Genomic DNA, 24,700 nt, shown 5'->3' on the forward strand with positions numbered 1-24,700 from the left:
TGCAGATATTGATGTTCTGATCAATCAGGTTTAAACTCTCACCTTCAATAATAATAATAATAATAATAATAATAATAATGAAATTATCATGCAGCATTTGTTGTTATGATAAACACACAAACAAACAAACAAACAAAAATAAGGGATATCACTTTAAATTTAAAGTTGCCTTCTCACCAGAATACAATTTGTACTTCATTAAAATGTGTCATCAGTAATGTCTATACCATGGGCCCTACATATACCCATATATCCACGGACTGGAGTTTAAAGCCGTAGAGGAAGACATATTACAATAGGAATTGTCATTTTAGACAGCACAAATTAAATTTCATATCCACCAGGACACAGACGCCACCTGACACCCTATTATATTTGCTATGTTTCTTGTAATATCCCCTATAGCCATGGAGGGCAGGGGTTCGCATTGCCAGGAACCAGGTTTCCTGGAGGGCAATGCAGAAAGCAGGTGTACAGCATAACAATTGCCGTAGCTTAGCCAGGTGGTTGAAAAAACCACCACAATTCCACTGGAGAATGACGTCACTGTTGGGCTGGGAAGGCATGAAGCGCTCAAGGAGGCAAGTTACACCTCAGGGTCACCTGCTGCCTACCATTCAGTACCTGTGCGATCAACATCTGTTGTGTCTGAGGGTCCAGAAAGATCTAGGTCCTCAGCAGACGCCAGAATCTCCAACACATTGTCAGGGAGCTTGTTGGGAGCAGTGGTATGGGTGCTACCGCAAGGTCTGGATTCTTGGGTGCCTTCTTCTTTTTTGGTTTCTCTCGCTGTTCCTTCGGTGTTTCTGGCTGGGAGGGCTTCACTGGGTCAGCCTCAGGGACTGAGGAGGCCCATGAAGCCCTACGACCAGCTAACTGAGGTTGCTTCAGCCACTGGCGGGTATCCGCTTATCCACTGGTCGGAACCTGGGAAGGGAGTGACCCAAGAGACCCCTTCCTGATGAGAGGAGCTGAAGAAGAAGTGAGAGGAGAAGTGGCTGAGAAGTGAGGACTGATGTCCCTGATGTTTGGGGGTGGTGGGTGGGGGGGGGGGGGGTGGGGGGAGGGGGAGTGGAGGGGGGGTTGTTGTGTTGCTCCTGAAGTAGGTGGTGCAGGAGTGAAGTGGCCCCCACCATCAGGGGGCAGGTGAAGTCTGACATCTCAGAGCCAACTGTATGCAGCGGAACGAGAGATGGTAGAACCGTAGTCATAGCAGCGGCATAGGTTGAATTCATAAGCACAGGATGGAGCATCTCGTATTTTCGCTTAGCCTCAGTGTAGGTCAGGCAGTCCAAGGTCTTGTATTCCATTATCTTCTGTTCTTTCTATAGAATCCTACAGTCCAGCGAGCAAAGGGAATGGTACTCTCTGCAGTTGACACAGATGGGAGGCGGGGCACATGGAGTATTGGGATGAGAAGGACGTCCACAATCTCGACAGGCAGTGCTGGACGTACAGTGGGAAGACATATGACCGAATTTCCAGCACTTAAAGCACTGCATCGGGAGAGAGATATATGGCTTGACATCACAGCGGTAGGCAATCACCTTGACCATCTCAGGTAATGTGTCACCCTCGAAGGCCAAGATGAAGGCACCGGTGGCAACCTGATTATTACTCGGACCCCGATGGACACACCGGACGAAGTGAACACTTCGCCACACTAAATTGGCGCACAGCTTGTCATCAGACTCGTAAAAGGAGGTCCCTATGGAATATAATACTCTGGACTATATTTAAGCTCTTATGGGGTGCGATGGAAACAGAAACATCCCCCAGCTTGTCACAGGCGAGTAATACCCATGACTAGGCAGAGGATGCTGTTTTTACTAAGACTGACCCAGAGCGCATTTTGGACAAGCCCTCCACCTCCGCAAACTTGTCCTCTAAATGCTGCCCAAAAAACAGGCTTGCTTGACACGATGATTCCCCATCAACTATCGTACAGACGAGGTACCGGGGTGAATAACCTTCGCTGTCATCCTTAGCCATACATGCCTCCCATGGTGTGGCCAGGGAGGGAAATGATTTGGGGTCATACTTCTGCGCATTGAATTGAGCCATGGAACGCTTAGAGACAGCTGGTGGGTTACCACCCTCAAGAGATGACGTACCACGCTTAATTGTGTGTCATCTGCCCTGATGCCACCCACTCCGACCAAGGGCCCTCCCCATGGATGCCACCCAGCCGCAGCAAGGGCCACCTGGCAGGATGGCCATTGCTGGGAGTCCCGATGCCCCAGGGAGATAGGTATCTACTCCTTGGCATACATGGGGAGTTAACGCCGCAGGCATCAGCAGAGTGATCCCTGTGTTGTCAGGGGGACTACAACCAACAGGTTACATGGCGGCCCCACCACAATGGACTGGCTACCATGCTGGATATCAGGTGCAAAGAAGCCCATGGTCATTGTCTGAGCAGAAAGAGGCACTGCATAGTGAATGGTGGAAAACGCACCCAGAAAGGTGACCTCGTCCAAAAGACTGAGAATGAGCAGGACTGCAATGCAATGACAAGAAGTGGGCTAAAGATCTCAATGGACGATGGACACAATGCATCATGTAACGCGCCCTTCCCCAATTGGCTCGCTCTTCAGAAAAATTTTGGAGAATGGAGATCAAACCCTACAGGGGACCAACACATAAAGGTCGAAACGTGAGACTCCTTTTGGTCACCTCTTACAACAGGCAGGAATACCTCGGGCCTATTCTTACACCTGCACCCGCAGGGAGGGGGGGGGCAGAAACAAGACATCGGAGGATACTCCAAGAGCATAGGAATTGGAATTTCATGAACCATACTACAATGTGAACATTTAAAGTGTATACTTAAAGTGCACATTCGTATGTCCAGATTCCCAATGAAGTAGACCTCGACCTGATATTAAGCTTTTCAGTGTGTTTTCCGGGACGTAAATTTTCTTGGAGCACCAGTACTGTATTATATCATATTTGGTTCTTTATTATGGCATAATGTCATACATGCTAGAAGATGAAAACGTGCACTTGAAATGCAGCAAACAGTTGAAACTAGCAAGTACTGTGGAATTAAACACTTAGTTTCAAATACATTGACTGCCTCTGCCGAAAAGGTTAGGAAAAGTCAAATTTCTTTAGCAAACAGACAAAAATAACTTCATTGTTCTGCAAGGTGCTTAATGCTTGACTGTCAGGAAAGTGGAAATAAAATAAAATCTGAAACTGATGCCATATTTTAGCCTTCTGTAATTATGTTAATGTATTTTAATTCACTTTATAGCTCCCAGCCACAGATATCCGTTTTGTTTTCATTTGACGGGAGAGCAAACAAAGGGGAAACAGCAAAATCACTAAATGTAAACACGGGTCACGTGGAGACTACCCACTGTAACTCAGACTGCTCTGTGCATCAGCCCCAGATCTACGATATTTGCGAACTGGGACAATACTAAAAAAATCGAATTTTCAAAAATAGGTTCATCTTGTAGCGCATATCATTCTGAAAAGTCTGAAACATAAAACATATGTGTTAGACGAAATGCAAGTGTGCCAAAGTGCAGTGCCATGCCTCTTCATACAGCATTCTTCTATCGCACATCACTGTATTTCGCTCTGTGGAATTGAAATGTGTATATTTTGTAATGGATGCCATCGAACTATATTCAGGACAGTGGAAACTGAAATATCCTGTGGTGCCTCTCCTGCTCCCAGTTGGCCAGTTTGACAGCCTGCCCCTCTTTAAAAAAAAAAAATCTTGCAATTAATAGCGAATGGGATTATTTGTAATTGGGAGAACAAGAACTCTTCAGAAAATTTGCACTCTTTATTGCCTACCCCCATGAACCATGGACCTTGCCGTTTGTGGGGAGGCTTGCATGCCTCAGCAACACAGATGGCCGTACCATAGGTGCAACCACAATGGAGGGGTATCTGTTGAGAGGCCAGGCAAACGTGTGGTTCCTGAAGAGGGGCAGCAGTCTTTTCAGTAGTTGCAGGGGCAACAGTCTGGATGATTGACTGATCTGGCCTTGTAACACTAACCAAAATAGCCTTGCTGTGCTGGTACTGCGAACGGGTGAAAGCAAGGGGAAACTACAGCTGCAATTTTTCCCGAGGGCCTGCAGGTTTACTGTATGCTTAAATGATGATGGCGTCCTCTTGGGTAAAATATTCCGGAGGTAAATTAGTCCCCCATTTGGATCTCCAGGCGGGGACTACTCAGAAGGACGTCGTTATCAGGAGACAGAAAACTGGTGTTCTACGAATCGGAGTGTGGAATGTCACATCCCTTAATCAGGCAGGTAGGTTAGAAAATTTAAAAAGGGAAATGGATAGGTTAAAGTTAGATATAAAGGGAATTAGTGAAGTTTGGTGGCAGGAGGGACAAGACTTTTGGTCAGGTGAAAACAGGGTTATCAATACAAAATCAAATAGAGGTAATGCAGGAGTAGGTTTAATAATGAATAAAAAAATAAGAGTGCGGGTAAGGTACTACAAACAGCATAGTGAACCCATTATTGTGGCCAAGATAGACACGATAGACACGAAGCCCACACCTACTACAGTAGTACAAGTTTATATGCCAACTAGCTCTGCAGATGGTGAAGAAATTGATGAAATGTATGATGAGATAAAAGAAATTATTCAGGTAGTGAAGGGAGACGAAAATTTAATAGTCATGGGTGACTGGAATTCGAGAGTAGGAAAAGGGAGAGAAGGAAACATAGTGGGTGAATATGGATTGGGGGAGAGAAATGACAGAGGAAGCCGTCTGGTAGAATTTTGCACAGAGCATAACTTAATCATAGCTAACATTTGGTTCAAGAATCATAAAAGAAGGTTGTATACATGGAAGAATCCTGGAGATACTAGAAGGTATCAGATAGATTATATAATGGTAAGATAAGAGATTTAGGAACCAGGTTTTAAATTTTCCCAGGGGCAGATGTGGACTCTGACCACAATCTATTGATTATGAACTGTAGATTAAAACTGAAGAAACTGCAAAAAGGTGGGAATTTAAGGAGATGGGACCTGGATAAACTGACTAAACCAGAAGTTGTAAAGAGCTTCAGGGAGAGCATAAGGGAACAACTGATAGGAATGGGGGAAAGAAATACAGTAGAAGAAGAATGGGTAGCTCTGAGTGAAGGCAGCAGAGGATCAAGTAGGTAAAAAGACGAGGGCTAGTAGAAATCCTTGGGTAACAGAAGAAATATTGAATTTAATTGATGAAAGGAGAAAATATAAAAACGCAGTAAATGAAGCAGGCCAAAAGGAATACAAACGTCTCAAAAATGAGATTGACAGGAAGTGCAAAATGGCTAAGCAGGGATGGATAGAGAACAGGATGTAGAGGCGCATATCACTACGGGTAAGATAGATACTGCCTACAGGAAAATTAAAGAGACCTTTGGAGAAAAGAGAACCACTTGTATGAATATCAAGAGCCCAGTTCTAAGCAAAGAAGGGAAAGCAGAAAGGTGGAAGGAGTATGTAGAGTGTCTATACAAGGGCGATGTACTTGAGGACAATATTATGGAAATGGAAGAGGATGTAGATGAAGATGAAATGGAAGATACGATACTGCGTGAAGAGTTTGACAGAGCACTGAAAGACCTGAGTCGAAACAAGGCGCTGGGAGTAGACAACACTCCATTGGAATTACTGACAGCCTTGGGAGTCCTGACAAAACTCTTACCATCTGGTGAGCAAGATGTATGAGACAGGCAAAATACCCTCAGACTTCAAGAAGAACATAATAATTCCAATCCGAAAGAAAGCAGGTGTTGACAGTAATAATTCGATCCGAAAGAAAGCAGGTGTTGACAGATGTGAAAATTACCGATCTATCAGTTTAATAAGTCGCAGCTGCAAAATACTAACGCGAATTCTTTACAGATGAATGGAAAAACTGGTAGAAGCCGACCTTGGGGAAGATCAGTTTGGATTCCGTAGAAATGTTGGAACATGTGAGACAATACTGACCCTACGACTTATCTTAGAAAATAAATTAAGGAAAGGCAAACCTACGTTTCTAGCATTTGTAGACTTAGAGAAAGCTTTTGACAATGTTGACTGGAATACTCTCTTTCAAATTCTGAAGGTAGCAGGGGTAAAATACAGGGAGCGAAAGGCTATTTACAATTTGTACAGAAACCAGATGGCAGTTATAAGAGTCGAGGGGCATGAAAGGGAAGCAGTGGTTGGGAAAGGAGTGAGACAGGGTTGTAGCCTCTCCCCGATGTTATTCAATCTGTATATTGAGCAAGCAGTAAAGGAAACAAAAGAAAAATTTGGAGTAGGTTAAAATCCATGGAGAAGAAATAAAAACTTTGAGGTTCGCCATGACATTGTAATTCTGTCAGAGTCAGCAAAGGACTTGGAAGAGCAGTTAACGGAATGGACAGTGTCTTGAAAGGAGGACGAGGATAATGGAATGTAGTCGAACTATGTCGGGTGATGCTGAGGGAATTAGATTAGGAAATGAGACACTTAAAGTAATAAAGGAGATTTGCTATTTGGGGAGCAAAATAACTGATGATGGTCGAAGTAGAGAGGATATAAAATGTGGACTAGCAATGGCAAAGAAAGCGTTTCTGAAGAAGAGAAATTTGTTAACATACAGTATAGATTTAAGTGTCAGGAAGTCTTTTCTGAAAGTATTTGTATGGAAGTGAAACATGGACGATAAATAGTTTGGACAAGAAGAGAATAGAAGCTTTCGAAATGTGGTGCTACAGAAGAATGCTGAAGATTAGATGGGTAGATCACACAACTAATGAGGAGGTATTGAATAGAATTGGGGAGAAGAGGAGTTTCTGGCACAACTTAAGAAGAAGAAGGGAGTAGTTGGTAGGACATGTTCAGAGGCATCAAGGGATCACAAATTTAGCATTGGAGGGCAGCGTGGACGGTAAAAATCGTAGAGGGAGACCAAGAGCTGCATCAAACCAGTCTCAGGACTGAAGACAACAACAACATTGAAACTTCCTGGCAGATTAAAACTGTGTGCCGGACCGAGACTCGAACTTGGGACCTTTGCCTTTCGCGGGCAAGTGCTCTAGCGACTGAGCTACCCAAGCACGACTCACGCCCCGTCCTCACAGCTTTACTTCTGCCAGTACCTCATCTCCTTGCTAGAGCACTTGCCCGCGAAAGGCAAAGGCCCCGAGTTCAAGTCTCGGTCTGGCACACAGTTTTAATCTGTCAGGAAGTTTCATATCAGTGCACAGTCTGCTGAAGAGTGAAAATTTCATTCTAGAAACAACAACATTGCCTATTAGCTAATAACTTGCTGTTTTGTGTGACATAAAATTAAATATAGGATACATAAAACCAATAAAGACAAGAGACAAGCAAGGAGGTACACATTTCATAAATCCTTAGCTTCTAGCATTTTTTCCTCTCTTATCTTGCTACAGCTTTACATGACGTGCTTTCCTTTCTGCGAAAAGAATCTAATACCTCATCAAAGTTCGTCAAACGTTTTGCTACGTGAAAAATTGAAATGCCGTTATCTAATACTGAAAAAGCTGTTAATACAAATAACACCCAAGACTGGTGTGGTTTCTCGATCTGATTACACCTATTGTGTCACTGTCTGCTAGATAAAACAAAATAGGCCTTTCTAATATTGCAGCAATTTTGTAAGACACACCAAATAAACGAGACTTTTTCGGGACAAATGGTCATTTTTATAACACGACAAAATATAATTAAGGAGGTACTAATAACAAATGCACCAGTTTCTCAAGCATGAAATCAAAAAGAAGTATTACGACATTTCTATATAAATTTTGAATTTTCTTATTCTTCCATTATTTGTGTGATGTCCCCACTTCTTCTCCTTCCTCGTTCTAACAAACAATCTTGTCATCAGCAATTCTGTAGCTATTCCTACCATTGTCAAAATTTGTTCGCCGATTGACTTCACTAACCCTGCCAGAATCACGTGTTTAGTTATCCCATGATTATTCTCCAGTCAGGCATTGTTACATGTTTATACAACACATTTTCTGCGTTACTTCCAGAATACAACTTCAGTGGCTGCTAGCTGGTGACTGTACAACTGGTTCTTATTAGCGTAGCGATCTGGCAAAAAATTTATGTCAAAATTTCATTTTCTTGGATACACCGAGAAGATAATACGTAATCTTTCTCACCCGTTATTCCTGTTAGTCATTTATTTCCATGGATTTCGCTAATAATTAGAACACTGATCATTTGCAAACCCAATCAACCTCATAATCAGACAGCAATTGGCATTCATCCATTTGGCTTTACTCCGCTCAGCTTTTATAGCCCCATCCCCTTTTGTCTGCGGGAAGTTTATTTATAGATGTGACGAGGATTCTTCTGACAGAGACTCATGTACACTGTGCACACATTCAAAAATCAACTTATGATTCATTCAGAAATCAACTTAAAACATATTCAAAGATGTTCAAAAACCAACAGGGAAGCATTTCAAAATCATAATCGATAGACGAACGTGCGCTGGATGCTAGGTGCTTTGTGAAACAAGTTTTTTTTTCCTCAAGAATTCTTAAGCATAGATCTGATCATTAATGGGCAATAATGAATCGCTCATATGCAGGGCAAGGTGTCTATCAACTGCAATCTTGAAATACTAATTTTCTTTCTCTTTTTATTAAATGGTATTCTATTTCTAATTGTATTTGAAAGGTATTGGCAGGACAAGTACAGTTATATGATGCTTGTTAACATTAGCATTGAAACTTTCGCAGAAGTATTCTCAGGAATATACCAAAACTGAGACAAAAAGAAGCTAGAGTATGCTGTTTTGGTGCCAACACCACCATCCAAGACTTTCGTGCCACACTTGCTCATTATGGGTAGCAAGAGATAGGCTGAGGTTACTGTGATAAAAAAAAAAATTCCTCCTGGCACTACTTAATGCAACAGAGATACATGGTCAGCTACAGTTTTTTATGAGTTGGCCGATATGCCATCTTCAAGCATATCAAAAGGGGCTTAGGAGAACTATTTCAAATCTGCATATGCCCTCACGTTCAAGCAGTTTTTGTGAAACCAGCAACATTTTTCTCACTCAGATTTCCATTTAAGCCAGTGCTGTGGCTTTTAATGGGTGACTTGTCAGCACCAAAAGAGAGAGATTTTCCAACTGTATTCATTTAAAAAATTATTAAAAAGTACCCTGTCCACAGAGAAAAGGATCATCTGTATTCAGCTATGTGTTGGCAAAATAATTATCACAACTGCCTTTGCCCATAGACAGCTTGAATGCCTCTTAAAGAATTTGGGTAGCTTTCATAAAATATCTATTATCAGACAACTGTGCAACATACTCAAAACTATAATAAAATGGAATACCAAAGGCTATTAACTAAATATTTTACTCACAAGACGAATAATCTTCTTAGTGCAATGAAGTTTCATGCTTCACTTAAGCATTTGCTCAAATTGCAGTGATTCATTATCACTTATCATCTGGTGTGGTTGGGACTTCGTGGTAGATTGCATATTTTAAGTGTTCCCCACAAGAAAGAAATTGTTTAGAGTCAAATAATGGGACAGAGCAAGTCATTTTCCTCTATCATTCCATCCCTCAAGTGATAAGGGAATTTTACAGTCATTATTTGTGATTCATCATGGAAGAGTGAGCTGGATAACTATTCCCTTGGACTCATATACACACTAATTTATCCAATGATAACTTTGCCAGGGTGGTGGGTAGGAGTTTTTGTGATAAAGGAATGGCAGAAATGAGGTGATGTGACTCACGTAGCCTAAAGAGATAGTCTGATACCCACCATTACATGTTAATGTAAATTCATGTTACTGTTGTCAATAAATGTTGCTTCGTGTATATGACCCGAGACAACCAGGAGATCTGGGAAAAACCCAGGAATTTTTCATTCAGGAGAAAACCGGTAATTTTTTAGAATTCTGGGAATTTTTCATTTTTCTAGTTTTCTGTTTATTTTTGTAATTCTGACTGGCAAGAACTCATACTCTAACACATACGACGACACACAGTGCTCATGCAAGTGTCTGCCAACAGCAAAATGTGTCAAAGGCCGTAGGAAGACTATGCAGTGTTTCATAAAAAATTGCCTCCGATGAGCATGAAGTCACAACTGTTTACATTAGATTCGTTTTAGCAGTAACAAGCAGGCTCATGCGCATGCGTTGTTGATTCGTGTTTGAGTAGTAGATTCTCCCACTTCTGGCTACAGGGTGGCTGTTGGTTGTGCAAGCAGTCGCAGCAAGCAGCTAGATGCTACTGGTAAAATGGGGGGCCAGATTTATATTCTCGAGGGAAAAAAAAAAAAAGCTTGTTTCACAAAGCACCTAGCATCCAGCGCATGTTCGTCTATCGATTATTCATATGTTTTTGAAATGCTTCCCTGTTGGTTTTTGAACATTCCTTTATCAAAAAAACTCCTACCCACCACCCTGGCAAAGTTATCATTGGATAAATTAGAGTGTATATGATTCCAAGGGAATAGTTATCCAGCTCACTCTTCCATGATGAATCACAAATAATGACTGTAAAATTCCCTTATCACTTGAGGGATGGAATGATGGAGTAAAATGACTTGCTCTGTCCCAGGATTTGACTCTAAACAATTTCTTTCTTGTGGGGAACACTTAAAATGTGCAATCTACCACACAAGTCCCAACCACACCAGATGATAAGTGATAATGAATCACTACAATTTGAGCCATAGTTTTGAGTATGTTGCACAGTTGTCTGATAATAGATATTTTATGAAAGCTACCCAAATTCTTTAAGAGGCATTCAAGCTGTCTATGGGCAAAGGCAGTTGTGATAATTATTTTGTCAACACATAGCTGAATACAGATGATCCTTTTCTCTGTGGACAGGGTACTTTTTAATAATTTTTTAAATGAATACAGTTGGAAAATCTCTCTCTTTTGGTGCTGACAAGTCACCCATTAAAAGCCACAGCACTGGCTTAAATGGAAATCTGAGTGAGAAAAATGTTGCTGGTTTCACAAAAACTGCTTGAACGTGAGGGCATATGCAGATTTGAAATAGTTCTCCTAAGCCCCTTTTGATATGCTTGAAGATGGCATATCGGCCAACTCATAAAAAACTGTAGCTAACCATGTATCTCTGTTGGATTAAGTAGTGCCAGGAGGAATTTTTTTTTAACACAGTAACCTCAGCCTATCTCTTGCTACCCATAATGAGCAAGTGTGGAACGAAAGTCTTGGATGGTGGTGTTGGCACCAAAACAGCATACTCTAGCTTCTTTTTGTCTCAGTTTTGGTATATTCCTGAGAATACTTCTGCGAAAGTTTCAATGCTAATGTTAACAAGCATCATATCACTGTACTTGTCCTGCCAATAACTTTCAAATACAATTAGAAATAGAATACCATTTAATAAAAAGAGAAAGAAAATAAGTATTTCAAGATTGCAGTTGATAGACGTCTTGCTCTGCATATGAGCGATTCATTATTGTCCACTAATGATCAAATCTATGCTTAAGAATGGTAGCAGATGACTGATACCAAACAATACCATTTATATTTTGATACCAAACAATAACATTTATATTTTAACTTGAATTTCAGGTACTAAAAGTATATCAAGCATCATGTTACTTCATACTGTTTCTCTGTTGTAAGTTGAGAATCAAATTATACGATTCCTGTAAAAAGTACATGGATATTATCTTAAAGAAATATTTAATTTGTTTACATATTAAATCTGCTACGGATGAATCGCCCAAGATTGCGATTGCTAGCAGTTGCGACTAGTTATGACACTGCGCACATTACTATATGTTAATTACAAGTTTTGACAAGTGCCAATGGCTGACACAGTTATACCTGTCATTCAGTCTTCACAGATTAAGCCTTTGTTATGATTACAGTCACTGTGTTACAGTCTATGCCTCCCTGCAGTTTATCTTGGCAATGCTTCTTCACTGACTCCCCCACCCCTTTAATCAACCTTTTATTTCATATCTTTGTCAAAAATTATTGTCACCACCATGGAGATAAATTGAGCAACAGCAACTTTACAGCTAATCCCAAAGTTAAAAAACACAATATTTTCTTAAATAGTAATTCCACGTAGAAACTTCATATATTGGACGTCCACACAGCTAATGAGCCAATTTCACCTGCAGTTTGGAGTTTTACATACACATAGAACTCCAAACTTTTTTGAGCCAGCTTCTCATAGATAACAACCACTTATCACTCCCACTCATTTTTGGGTTCATTCTTATTATGTCAAATATTTTAAAGTGAAGTTTACTGCCCAAATAACACTATCAAGTAAGTAGCCAATGTAAATATCCTTTCATCTGCACTTATGAAGAGCATTTACGTAACGACCACTAATGAATTATTGTCATGACATAGTACTGCATATTGTTTACCCCTTGTACTAAACTTAATTTTTGTTTTTAATGTTCTTGAGGATAAAAATGAGAACAATATCCAAGGTACATAGACTAGAAAGGTTGGGCATTCTGGCGAGTACGCTTTGATTGGTCAGCAATGTGTTACGTAACTTAGCAGCCCACATGGGACAATCACACTCTCACTAATGGGAATTTTGCACTGCAAAACAATTTTTCATGTCTCTCTTGATCCCATTTTTAGCATCTGACTCATTGAGTTCAAGATGATTCAAAAGAAGTACTATTTGAAATTTTCGAAAGGAAATGTTAAGCAGTAGAAGCACTGATGACAACACTTGTTAACATCCAAAGCTAGCTATAAATGACCCGTCACAAAAACTTACAGCTTAAGAGTGTCACATCATGATCGTGATACACTATCTGATCAAAAGTATCCAGATACCCCCAAAAACATACGTTTTTCATGTTAGGTGCATAGTGCTGCCAACTACTGCCAGGTACTCCAAATCAACGACCTCAGTGGTCATTAGACATTGTGAGAGAGCAGAATGGGGCACCCTGCGGAACTCGCGGACTTTGAACGTGGTCAGGTGATTGGGTGTCACTTGTGTCATACGTCTGTATGCGAGATTTCCACACCCGTAAACATCCCTAGGTCCACTGTTTCTGATGTGATAGTGAAGTGTAAACGTGAAGGGAGACATACAGCACAAAAGTGTACAGGCCAACCTCGTCTGTTGACTGACAGAGACCGCAGACAGTTGAAGAAGGTCGTAATGTGTAATAGGCAGACATCTATCCAGACCATTACACAGGAATTCCAAACTTCATCAGGATCCAATGCGAGTACTATGACAGTTAGGTGGGAGGTGAGAAAACTTGGATTTCATGGTTGAGCAGCTGCTCATAAGCCACACATCACGCTTGTAAATGTGAAACGGTGTAAGGAGCATAAACATTGGATGACTGAACAGCAGAAAAAAGTTGTGTAGAGTGATGAATCATGGTACACTATGTGGCAATCCGTTGGCAGGGTGTAGATATGGCGAATGCCCAGTAAACATCATCTGCCAGCATGTGTAGTGCCAACAGTAAAATTTGGAGGTGGTGGTGTTATGGTGTGGTCATGTTTCTCACGAAGGGGCTTGCACCCCTTGTTGTTTTATGTGGCCCTATCACAGCATAGGTCTACATTGATGTTTTAAGCACCTTCTTGCTTCCCACTTTTGAAGAGTAATTCGGGGATGACGATTGCACCTTTCAACACGATCAAGCACCTGTTCGTATTGCACGGTCTGTGGCAGAGTACTTACACGGCAATAACATCCCTGTAATGGACTGGCCTGCACAGAGTCCTGACATGAACCCTATAGAACACCTTTGGGATATTTTGGAATTCCAACTTCTTGCCAGGCCTCACTGATGGACATCGATACTTCTCCTCAGTGCAGCATTCTGTGAAGAATGGGCTTCCATTCCCCAAGAAACCTTCCAGCACTAGACTGAACATATGCCTGCAAGAGTCATCCAGGTTAAGGGTGGGCCAACATCATACTGAATTCCAGTATTACCGATGGAGGGCGCCACGAACTTCTAAGTCACTTTCAGCCAGGTGTCTGGATACTTTTGATCACATAGTGTAGATTGGCTGCTCCACTTTGAAAATAAACTTCTTATCATGGATATTTCAACATTTTTGTATTGACCCAACTATGACATCATCAGATGTATTGTGGCAGCACCACCACTGTCGAAAGTTCATTTCATCGAACCCATAGCCTCAAATGGTGACCTAACCTTAGGTAAATGTAGTGCTTCCTTTCAAATGTGGCCGAGCGGTTCTAGGCGCTTCAGTCTGGAACAGCGCTGCTGCTACGGTTGCAGGTTCGAATCCTGCCTCGGGCATGGGTGTGTGTGATGTCCTTAGGTTAGTTAGGTTTAAGTAGTTCTAAGTCTAGGGGACTGATGACATCAGATGTTAAGTTCCATAGTGCTTAGAGCCACTTGAACCTTTCAAATGCCTGATTGGCACTTAACTGCTTTGTCCATTTTTGGAGCACTGTTTGAGAGAGTGAAGGCTAGTCCTTTCTTCTTAGATAAGCATATACTTTTGAAGAGAACACTGTAAAAAAAAAGAGCATTTGCAATGTCTTCTGAACTTCATTTTACACTTTTTTTCCTTCCTTCACCAGGCGTTGAATTTATCCTTGGGTGAAATCCTGAGACAATATACCGTAATATTAAGTTCCTTACTTACTCTTCCCATGTTTTTACTAGCAGGAACAGATGCCTTGAGAGGTACACCCGGTTTTTTAACTTTCTGCATGTTTTTGCTCTGATTAAGCGTTTCTGCTCTTCACAGTAGCCAATTCTTTCTTAATGTCTTAATTTCTTGCTCTCTGATTATAACGATGGGATCAGAAGGAATTTCTATGTTAACTGACTTGTACAGTTTTGTTTGCCCGGTAGACAAAACTTCCAACATTTTGAGAGCCCTCTTCCATGGTCTGTTGTTACTACGACGTTCTCTTTCTGCTACGTTGTCTTCTATGTTGTTAGAACTTGCAGCAACAGGTTTATTTCCATGCCAGTTTCATAGTTTTTGGGATGGAACTGCATCTGAGTTCAGCAAATTTCCTGCAGGTAAACCCAACAACCCATTTTGCATGTCGCATTTGTAATCCTGAAGATGAAATTGTTTGGAACATATCCTTGTGTTTTTAATACTGACCTTGTCCTCTAGTTTGCAATGAGACAATTATTCATGATTAAGTTCTAAGTCTTTCGGAAATCAATGGTAAAGAATACCCTCAGTTCTATGCCCAGAGTTGCTGCACTTAACAACAGCACAGTATGATGTGTTTTTGCTGATTTCACTTGGAAAATACCATGGACAAACTGCCACGATTACAAAAGAAATCACTTTGAATAGGAATATGCCACAGTTCACCCACTACATTCAAGAAAGCATGAATACAGCACAGATGCCTTGAGAGGTACACCCGGTTTTTCAGCTTCCAGCAAGTTCTTGCTCTAGTTAAGCGTTTCTGCTCTTCACAGTAGCTAATTGTTTCTTAATTTCTTACTCTCGGATTATAACGATGGGATCCCAATACTCTCTCTCTCTCTCTCCCTCTCTCTCTCTCTCTCTCTCTCTCTCTCTCTCTCTCTCTCTCTCTCTCTCAGCCCCCCTCCCCCCCCCCCCCTCTCTCTCTCTCTCTCTCTCTCTCACTCAGCCCCCCTCCCCCCCCCCCCTCTCTCTCTCTCTCTCTCTCTCTCTCTCTCTCTCTCACTCAGCCCCCCTCCCCCCCCCCCTCTCTCTCTCTCTCTCTCTCTCTCTCTCTCTCTCTCTCTCTCTCTCTCTCTCCACACACACACACACACACACACACACACACACACACAACACACACACACACACACACAGAGAGAGAGAGAGAGAGAGAGAGAGAGAGAGAGGAGAGAGAGAGAGAGAGAACTTAGTGACTGGTTTATTAGTTCCTTTAACTGTGGCATCTATATCATTCCTAATTTTTGTCCATAGGTTCTTTTTAGATGCTTTCCTCCAGCTTACATTTTTCTCTCTATGGTGCTCTTGATGGTATTTTACCTACAGCTTATTTCCTTCCAGTGGCATCTTAAAAACTTCGAGCATTCTCTCTTGTTGAAACTCTTCTTCTTCTTCTTCTTTTTTTCCCCGCCCATTTGGTACCAACCCATGAAATACATTGTATTGAGTCAGATTACATTTTCTGTTAAATAAAAGGAAAAACATCTGCTGCATGACATTAAATACTTTCACAGGGAGAGATGTTTGCATTATAAATCCTCCTGAATCTGAAAAGTTGTAGTAGCATAAAAGACTCAATATGGATTATCACTTGCGGCATTATTTCCATGAAAATAAATGAATGCTACAACTTAATCAATTTTTGACAATATAATGTAGTTGGATGGATAAAAAAATCTACTCACAAAGCGGCGGCAGGAAAACACGTGTACAAAAAAAAGTTTTACATATGCAACCTTTTGGAGGCAGTGGCTCCTCCTTCCAGCAGAAGGATTGAAGGAGAAGAAAGGATGTGTGTAGGAAAAGGACTGGAGAGGTTTAGGAAAAGTGGCAGAGCTCTGGAAAGTCAGCCAGAACCCCGTATCACGGGAGACTTTCCCAAACTCTACCCGTTTTCCTAAATCTCTCCAGTAATTTTCCTTCACAGCTCCTTGCTTCCCCTTCAACCCTTCTGCTGGAAGAAGGCGCCACTGGCTCTGAAAGCTTGCCTATGTAAACCCTTTTTTTTTTATATGTGTGTTCTCCTGCCACTGCTTGGTTAGTACTTTTTTTTATCCATCCAATTACATTAGAAAGCTACTTCATTGACATGAGAATTTATCCTAATTTAAGAAAAAAATTCAAATACTAAACCCACAAAATGTATAAACCACCACTCCTTTTTAAAATTAATTCAGCATGTTGTTCTTGTTATTCTATCAACTACTTTCCAGTAACATTTGTTTCCAAGTTGACATTGGGCACTCCAACATGACACACAAAAAATGATATATTACCACGGATGATTTTTTATTCTATGGTTACTGACAGTGTAAAAACTGATGTTATCATCTGAAGTATCATTCTGAAATCAAGATAATATCTGTTAAATTTGTCATTGTTACACATCATAACACCAATATCCAAATATGTTGCCTTTTCACGATTATTATTATTATTATTATTATTATTATTATAATTAATATTACTTGTCCATGGCTGATTAAGTGTCAAACAAATATACTATATTCATCTAAGAATCTTGTAAATTAGGTGAATTTATATAGTGTTTAGTAATGCAAGACAACAAAACACACAGATTTAATGCAACACTCACTTCACTATTTTTTTGGTTCATTCAGTTTGATAAGACTTTCATACTTAAATCTGACTAAACAATGATCAACTAGCACACACCTTGTCAAATTTTTCTTTAACTCAGAAATCATTATATGCCACCAGTTTTACCACACAGTCAGTATTAATGTTCATTACTTTGCATTTCATCAGCTGTCTCTCTTTGTCCCACTGAGCCCAAAATGAGCTGACACATTAAACGTATGCAAAAACATTGAAGTGCTCCATAAGCATCATTTCAGTGGTAACAATGGCAGAAGAAAGTGGAACTAACATCTTTAATTACACACACTCACAGAAAAATCTGACAATTAATGTGAAGTAACTGGGATTATCTTAATTATTAAGATTCTTCTGTTTTCATTTTTATCAGTCTCCCTTGGGCAACTCTCATTTTTATTTTTTCGGCCCCAACGGTATAAGGTTCAAGGCATGAGGGCAGTTTTCGTTTCCTCTTCTGTATCTAATGGTGAAGAACCCAACAGCAGTTAGGACGGAAGAAGAGTTCTCTGGAATGACTTAACTGGCAGAAGATAAATCTTCAAAGGAACCTAAAAACACTGCTGCCTAGCAGTTAAGCATTGACTCATCAAAGGCTAGAGGGGAGAGGGGGAATTACCTGCCCTACCTGGGTGGGGTTTTGATATGGGCTGGTAACCCATATATGTACAAAGGTACACACTACAATGTCTCACATCAAGTATCAGAGAAAACTACTAGGTATGAACACGGACATCAAAAATGGTTTAATGGGTGTACTAAATGTGGCCAAATGATATGCACAGGGACTAGGATCAAATGAAAGTGAACTAAAGAGAATTCTCCAAGAGCATACAATAAATATTGGTGTGGTCACAGAAACAAAGGCACAAAAAAGCCAAAAGACTATATCATGCTTTACAATGAAGTTACTCAAACACCAAGATCACGTTGTGGAATAGCAGTTTTAATAGACAAAAAAATGGAGGTATAAAATAAGTTTAGTAAATGAAAGCCTCTTAGCAGTAAGATTAAAATCCGACAGGGGACATGTAACAGGAACTTGTGCACCTGAGGAAGGGAAGAAAAAGAAACACGACATTTACTATGAAGAACTTCAGACATGTCTAAATAAAGCAAATTATAACAACCAAGTAACTTTAATAGGAGACTTAAAGACGAGATTTCAAAAAGTACCAGTTTCTAATTTAACAGGTACTAATGAGGAAGATGACTGTAAATCAAAATGGAGCAAAACCAAGGGAATTCATAACATTTAATGAATTGAAGATAAGCGCCTTCTTAAAGAAGAAAGGCATATGCTAATTTACATGTATCTGCACAAGGTTACTGGTCACTAACACTTATATAATAATCAAAAGTTCGCACCAATGATAACAGACACTCAAGTATATAGACGTAACAACATAAATATGGACTGCTGCCTTGCAAAATCAAAATTCCATCTATGGACAAGATGGGAAAAGTAATAAAAAATAAAATCAAAGTTGAGGAAAATTTAAACAAAAGATTTAAGATACCTCTGTCGCAAGAACATAGCATAAAAAAACTGTGCCAGAACATACTCACGCAACTACTGAATGAAATACCAACTACTGAAGACACAAACAAAGACTGGTCTAATATTAAAAATCCTATAAAACAGATAGCAAGCGAAGTGTTAGGTGAAATACATTGGTCCAATTGGATAAGAGGTTTAAAAATATGGAACAAAGAGATACAAAAAGCAATGACAAATACACAAAAAGCATATAATGAGTACTTACAGAAGGAATCATTAGAAGCTAAAGAGCAATACCATCAGAAAAACAAATGAAGCAAAAGCAATAGTAAGATCATCACATAGTACATTGTGGGATGTGTTTGTAAGCAGAGACTAATACGATAGGAGACATGAAATAGCATACAAATTAACGAAATATTTGAACAAAGAAGATAGAGATACTGTAAATCTATATGTAATACAACTGTCTGACTGGATTATTATGGAGAACTATTGTACAATCCAGAAATCAAAGAAGCAGATAAAAGAGAACAACTGCAATGAACGGCCTACACTGAACTGACAGAACTGAAGGCAATTTTCTTAAAAATAAAACAGCAAAAATCACCCCAGATGGAATAAGTGCCAAATTGATTAAACACTGAGGAATTACCACAGAATTAAGAATTCTACATATCTTCAACATTTGCTGGGTAAAAAATATGGGATACCAGAGGAATCGAAAATAGCAAAGGAACAAAGAGCTTTCCGAAAGGGGAGATTAAGCACAGATAATGTTGTTGCACTAAAACATAGAATTTACAAAGAGACAAGAATTTAATCCCCCCATGAACCATGGACCTTGCCGTTGGTGGGGAGGCTTGTGTGCCTCAGCGATACAGATGGCCGTACCGTAGGTGCAACCACAACGGAGGGGTATCTGTTGAGAGGCCAGACAAACATGTGGTTCCTGAAGAGGGGCAGCAGCCTCTTCAGTAGTTGCAGGGGCAACAGTCTGGATGATTGACTGATCTGGCCTTGTAACACTAACCAAAACGGCCTTGCTGTGCTGGTACTGCGAACGGCTGAAAGCAAGGGGAAACTACAGCCGAAATTTCTCCCGAGGACATGCAGCTTTACTGTATGATTAAATGATGATGGCATCCTCTTGGGTAAAGTATTCCGGAGGTAAAATAGTCCCCCACTCGGATCTCCGGGCGGGGACTACTCAAGAGGACGTCGTTATCAGGAGAAAGAAAACTGGCATTCTACGGATCGGAACATGGAATGTCAGATCCCTTAATCGGGCAGGTAGGTTAGAAAATTTAAAAAGGGAAATGGATAGGTTAAAGTTAGATATAGTGGGAATTAGTGAAGTTCGGTGGCAGGAGGAACAAGACTTTTGGTCAGGTGATTACAGGGTTATCAATACAAAATCAAATAGGGGTAATGCAGGAGTAGGTTTAATAATGAATAAAAAAATAGGAGTGCAGGTTAGCTACTACAAACAGCATAGTGAACGCATTATTGTGGCCAAGATAGACACAAAGCCCATGCCTACTACAGTAGTACAAGTTTATATGCCAACTAGCTCTGCAGATGAAGAAGAAATTGATGACATGTACGACGAGATAAAAGAAATTATTCAGGTAGTGAAGGGAGACGAAAATTTAATAGTCATGGGTGACTGGAATTCGTCAGAAGGAAAAGGGAGAGAAGGAAACATAGTAGGTGAATATGGATTGGGGCTAAGAAATGAAAGAGGAAGCCGCCTGATAGAATTGTGCGCAGAGCATAAATTAATCATAGCTAACTAGGGTTTAAGAATCATGAAAGAAGGTTGTATACCTGGAAGAATCCTGGAGATACTAAAAGGTATCAGATAGATTACATAATGGTAAGACAGAGATTTAGGAACCCGGTTTTAAATTGTAAGACATTTCCAGGGGCAGATGTGGATTCTGACCACAATCTATTGGTTATGAGCTGCAGATTGAAACTGAAGAAACTGCAAAAAGGTGGGAATTTAAGGAGATGGGACCTGGATAAACTGAAAGAACCAGAGGTTGTACAAGGTTTCAGGGAGAGCATAAGGGAACAATTGACAGGAATGGGGGAAAGAAATACAGTAGAAGAAGAATGGGTAGCTCTGAGGGATGAAGTAGTGAAGGCAGCAGAGGATCAAGTAGGTAAAAAGACGAGGGCTAATAGAAATCCTTCGGTAACAGAAGAAATATTGAATTTAATTGATGAAAGGAGAAAATATAAAAATGCAGTAAATGAAGCAGGCAAAAAGGAATACAAACGTCTCAAAAATGAGATCGACAGGAAGTGCAAAATGGCTAAGCAGGGATGGCTAGAGGACAAATGTAAGGATGTAGAGGCTTGTCTCACTAGGGGTAAGATAGATACTGCCTACAGGAGAATTAAAGAGACCTTTGGAGAGAAGAGAACCACTTGTATGAATATCAAGAGCTCAGATGGTAACCCAGTACTAAGCAAAGAAGGGAAAGCAGAAAGGTGGAAGGAGTATATAGAGGGTCTATACAAGGGCGATGTACTTGAGGACAATATTATGGAAATGGAAGAGGATGTAGATGAAGATGAAATGGGAGATAAGATACTGCGTGAAGAGTTTGACAGAGCACTGAAAGACCTGAGTCAAAACAAGGCCCTGGGAGTAGACAACTTTCCATTAGAACTACTGATGGCCTTGGGAGAGCCAGTCATGACAAAACTCTACCATCTGGTGAGCAAGATGTATGAGACAGGCGAAATACCCACAGACTTCAAGAAGAATATAATAATTCCAATCCGAAAGAAAGCAGGTGTTGACAGATGTGAAAATTACCGAACTATCAGTTTAATAAGTCACAGCTGCAAAATACTAACGCGAATTCTTTACAGACGAATGGAAAAACTGGTAGAAGCGGACCTCGGGGAAGATCAGTTTGGATTCCGTAGAAATGTTGGAACACGTGAGGCAATACTAACCTTACGACTTATCTTAGAAGAAAGATTAAGAAAAGGCAAACCTACGTTTCTAGCATTTGCAGACTTAGAGAAAGCTTTTGACAACGTTAACTGGAATACTCTCTTTCAAATTCTGAAGGTGGCAGGGGTAAAATACAGGGAGCGAAAGGCTATTTACAATTTGTACAGAAACCAGATAGCAGTTATAAGAGTCGAGGGGCATGAAAGGGAAGCAGTGGTTGGGAAAGGAGTGAGACAGGGTTGTAGCCTCTCCCCGATGTTATTCAATCTGTATATTGAGCAAGCAGTAAAGGAAACAAAAGAAAAATTTGGAGTAGGTATTAAAATTCATGGAGAAGTAGTAAAAACTTTGAGGTTCGCCGATGACATTGTAATTCTGTCAGAGACAGCAAAGGACTTGGAAGAGCAGTTGAACGGAATGGACAGTGTCTTGAAAGGAGGATATAAGATGAACATCAACAAAAGCAAAACGAGGATAATGGAATGTAGTCTAATTAAATCGGGTGATGCTGAGGGGATTAGATTAGGAAATGAGACACTTAAAGTAGTAAAGGAGTTTTGCTATTTAGGGAGTAAAATAACTCATGATGGTCGAAGTAGAGAGGATATAAAATGTAGACTGGCAATGGCAAGGAAAGCGTTTCTGAAGAAGAGAAATTTGTTAACATCGAGTATAGATTTAAGTGTCAGGAAGTCGTTTCTGAAAGTATTTGTATGGAGTGTAGCCATGTATGGAAGTGAAACATGGACGATAACCAGTTTGGACAAGAAGAGAATAGAAGCTTTCGAAATGTGGTGCTACAGAAGAATGCTGAAGATAAGGTGGGTAGATCACGTAACTAATGAGGAGGTATTGAATAGGATTGGGGAGAAGAGAAGTTTGTGGCACAACTTGACTAGAAGAAGGGATCGGTTGGTAGGATATGTTTTGAGGCATCAAGGGATCACAAATTTAGCATTGGAGGGCAGCGTGGAGGGTAAAAATCGTAGAGGGAGACCAAGAGATCAATACACTAAGCAGATTCAGAAGGATGTAGGTTGCAGTAAAATGGAAATGTCGTGTGGCTAGGGCCTCCCGTCGGGTAGACCGTTCGCCTGATGCAGGTCTTTCGATTTGACGCCACTTCGGCGACCTGCGCGTCGATGGGGATGAAATGATGATGATTAGGACAACACAACACCCAGTCCCTGAGCGGAGAAAATTTCCGACCCAGCCGGGAATCGAACCCGGGCCCTTTGGATTGACAGTCTGTCACGCTGACCACTCAGCTACCGGGGCGGGCAGGTTGCAGTAGGTACTGGGAGATGAAGAAGCTTGCACAGGATAGAGTAGCATGGAGAGCTGCATCAAACCAGTCTCAGGAGTGAAGACCACAACAACAACAAGAATTTAATCTGCAAACTCGCCTAGCATCTGTGGATTATGTAAAAGCATTTGACAGAATTCACAGATAAGGCATGGGCAATTATGAAAAGAGGAATTCCTGCACATCTGATCCATGTTGCAAAGGGGCTATATATGAACACCTGTATTGGAACTGACACTGGTGGCACAATATAACCACTACTTAAGGGTAAAACAAAGAAATAGACAACTAAAATTTTATAAAATCATGGTAATTGCTTGTTTATTATACAGGGCAGCAAGTTAGATGCTGAGAAAGAGAGATTTATGGCACTCCGAAGCATCAGAAATGAAAGTTCTAAAATCTGTTAATGGCTGCACTAGAGCAGACAAAATTAGAAATGAAGCTATAAGAGAAGAATTAGGAATCCAATCAATAACAAAAAAGGTAATCCAATACAAACAAAAATGGAGAGAACATGTAAAATGGTTCAAATGGCTCTGAGCACTATGGGACTTAACATCTATGGTCATCAGTCCCCTAGAACTTAGAACTACTTAAACCTAACTACCCTAAGGACAGCACACAACACCCAGCCATCACGAGGCAGAGAAAATCCCTGACCCCGCCGGGAATCGAACCCGGGAACCCGGGCGTGGGAAGCGAGAACGCTACCGCACGACCACGAGATGCGGGCAGAGAACATGTACTTTGTACTGTCTGAAAAGGGATGGAATGATTGAGGGGGACAGCTGAAAAGTAACTGAAAATATCTAAACGAAGTAAAAAACGACATATTTGAAAACAACTGAATAAAGTTGTTACCTTGAGTGTCTGCTCTGTTGCTAGTTCCAACGCTTCAATAGCTGCTGCATTCTTAATTACACCTGTCTTCTTATTTCTTTTGTTTCCATTTGTGCTCCTCGGATACTGATTCTCACTCTCACTCTCATTTTTTAAGCTGGCACTTTCAGAGCCATCTTCATGTACTGACTCTGTGTTTTCAAATCTATTACTACACACCTCCGGCTCCTTTTCACTTTCACCTGAAGCTTCAGATAAAATACTTGACGGTGTTAGTGACCTGGAACATACAAAATATGATGATAGAAGTAAAGTGGTTCAACCATATTTAACAATAAAGGGAACAATTCATACCTTTCATCACTCTCCATCTTGTCCTCCAATTCCTGGTTTTTATCAGTCTTTCCTTTCTTCTTACTGCCTTGCACATTACCATGCCCAGATGTACTACTGTGGCTTTGCCTTTTTGGTAGCTCAACTGATGCGTCTTCATCAGATGATGGATCAGATTCCAAGTAACGTTCAGCTGCCATTTGAAATGCTTCTTGAAGATTCCCCACCATTTCAGTATATTCTGAAGCAAATAACATGCAATAAAAATTAACCAACCATAAAATGAATATTATAATGGTAACACATTATCCTTACCAATAAACACAAGTAAATTCCCAGCAAAATTTATTTCAGTATAATATGCAAATTTCAACTGCATATGGAGTGAATATCCAGGATCAAATACAATGCAGAATTATTCAAAAAGGAGGAGCAGATTTGAAAAATGTACCTCTCACAAACC

At 40.5% G+C, this 24,700-nt stretch overlaps 1 protein-coding gene across 1 annotated transcript in view; it reads right to left on the minus strand.

The window, feature by feature from the left end:
• Nucleotides 1-24,700, minus strand: part of LOC126482350 (uncharacterized) — a 281,287-nt gene that overhangs the window by 18,358 nt on the left and 238,229 nt on the right. The window contains exons 10-11 of the mRNA XM_050106430.1: nucleotides 24,259-24,478; nucleotides 23,926-24,184 (exon numbers count right to left, since the gene is read on the minus strand). Of these exons, the coding sequence (XP_049962387.1) occupies nucleotides 23,926-24,184; nucleotides 24,259-24,478 (479 nt within the window). The remainder of the gene's footprint in view (nucleotides 1-23,925; nucleotides 24,185-24,258; nucleotides 24,479-24,700) is intronic.

This window comes from Schistocerca serialis, chromosome 5, assembly GCF_023864345.2.
Source record: "Schistocerca serialis cubense isolate TAMUIC-IGC-003099 chromosome 5, iqSchSeri2.2, whole genome shotgun sequence".
Lineage (NCBI taxonomy): Eukaryota > Metazoa > Arthropoda > Insecta > Orthoptera > Acrididae > Schistocerca > Schistocerca serialis.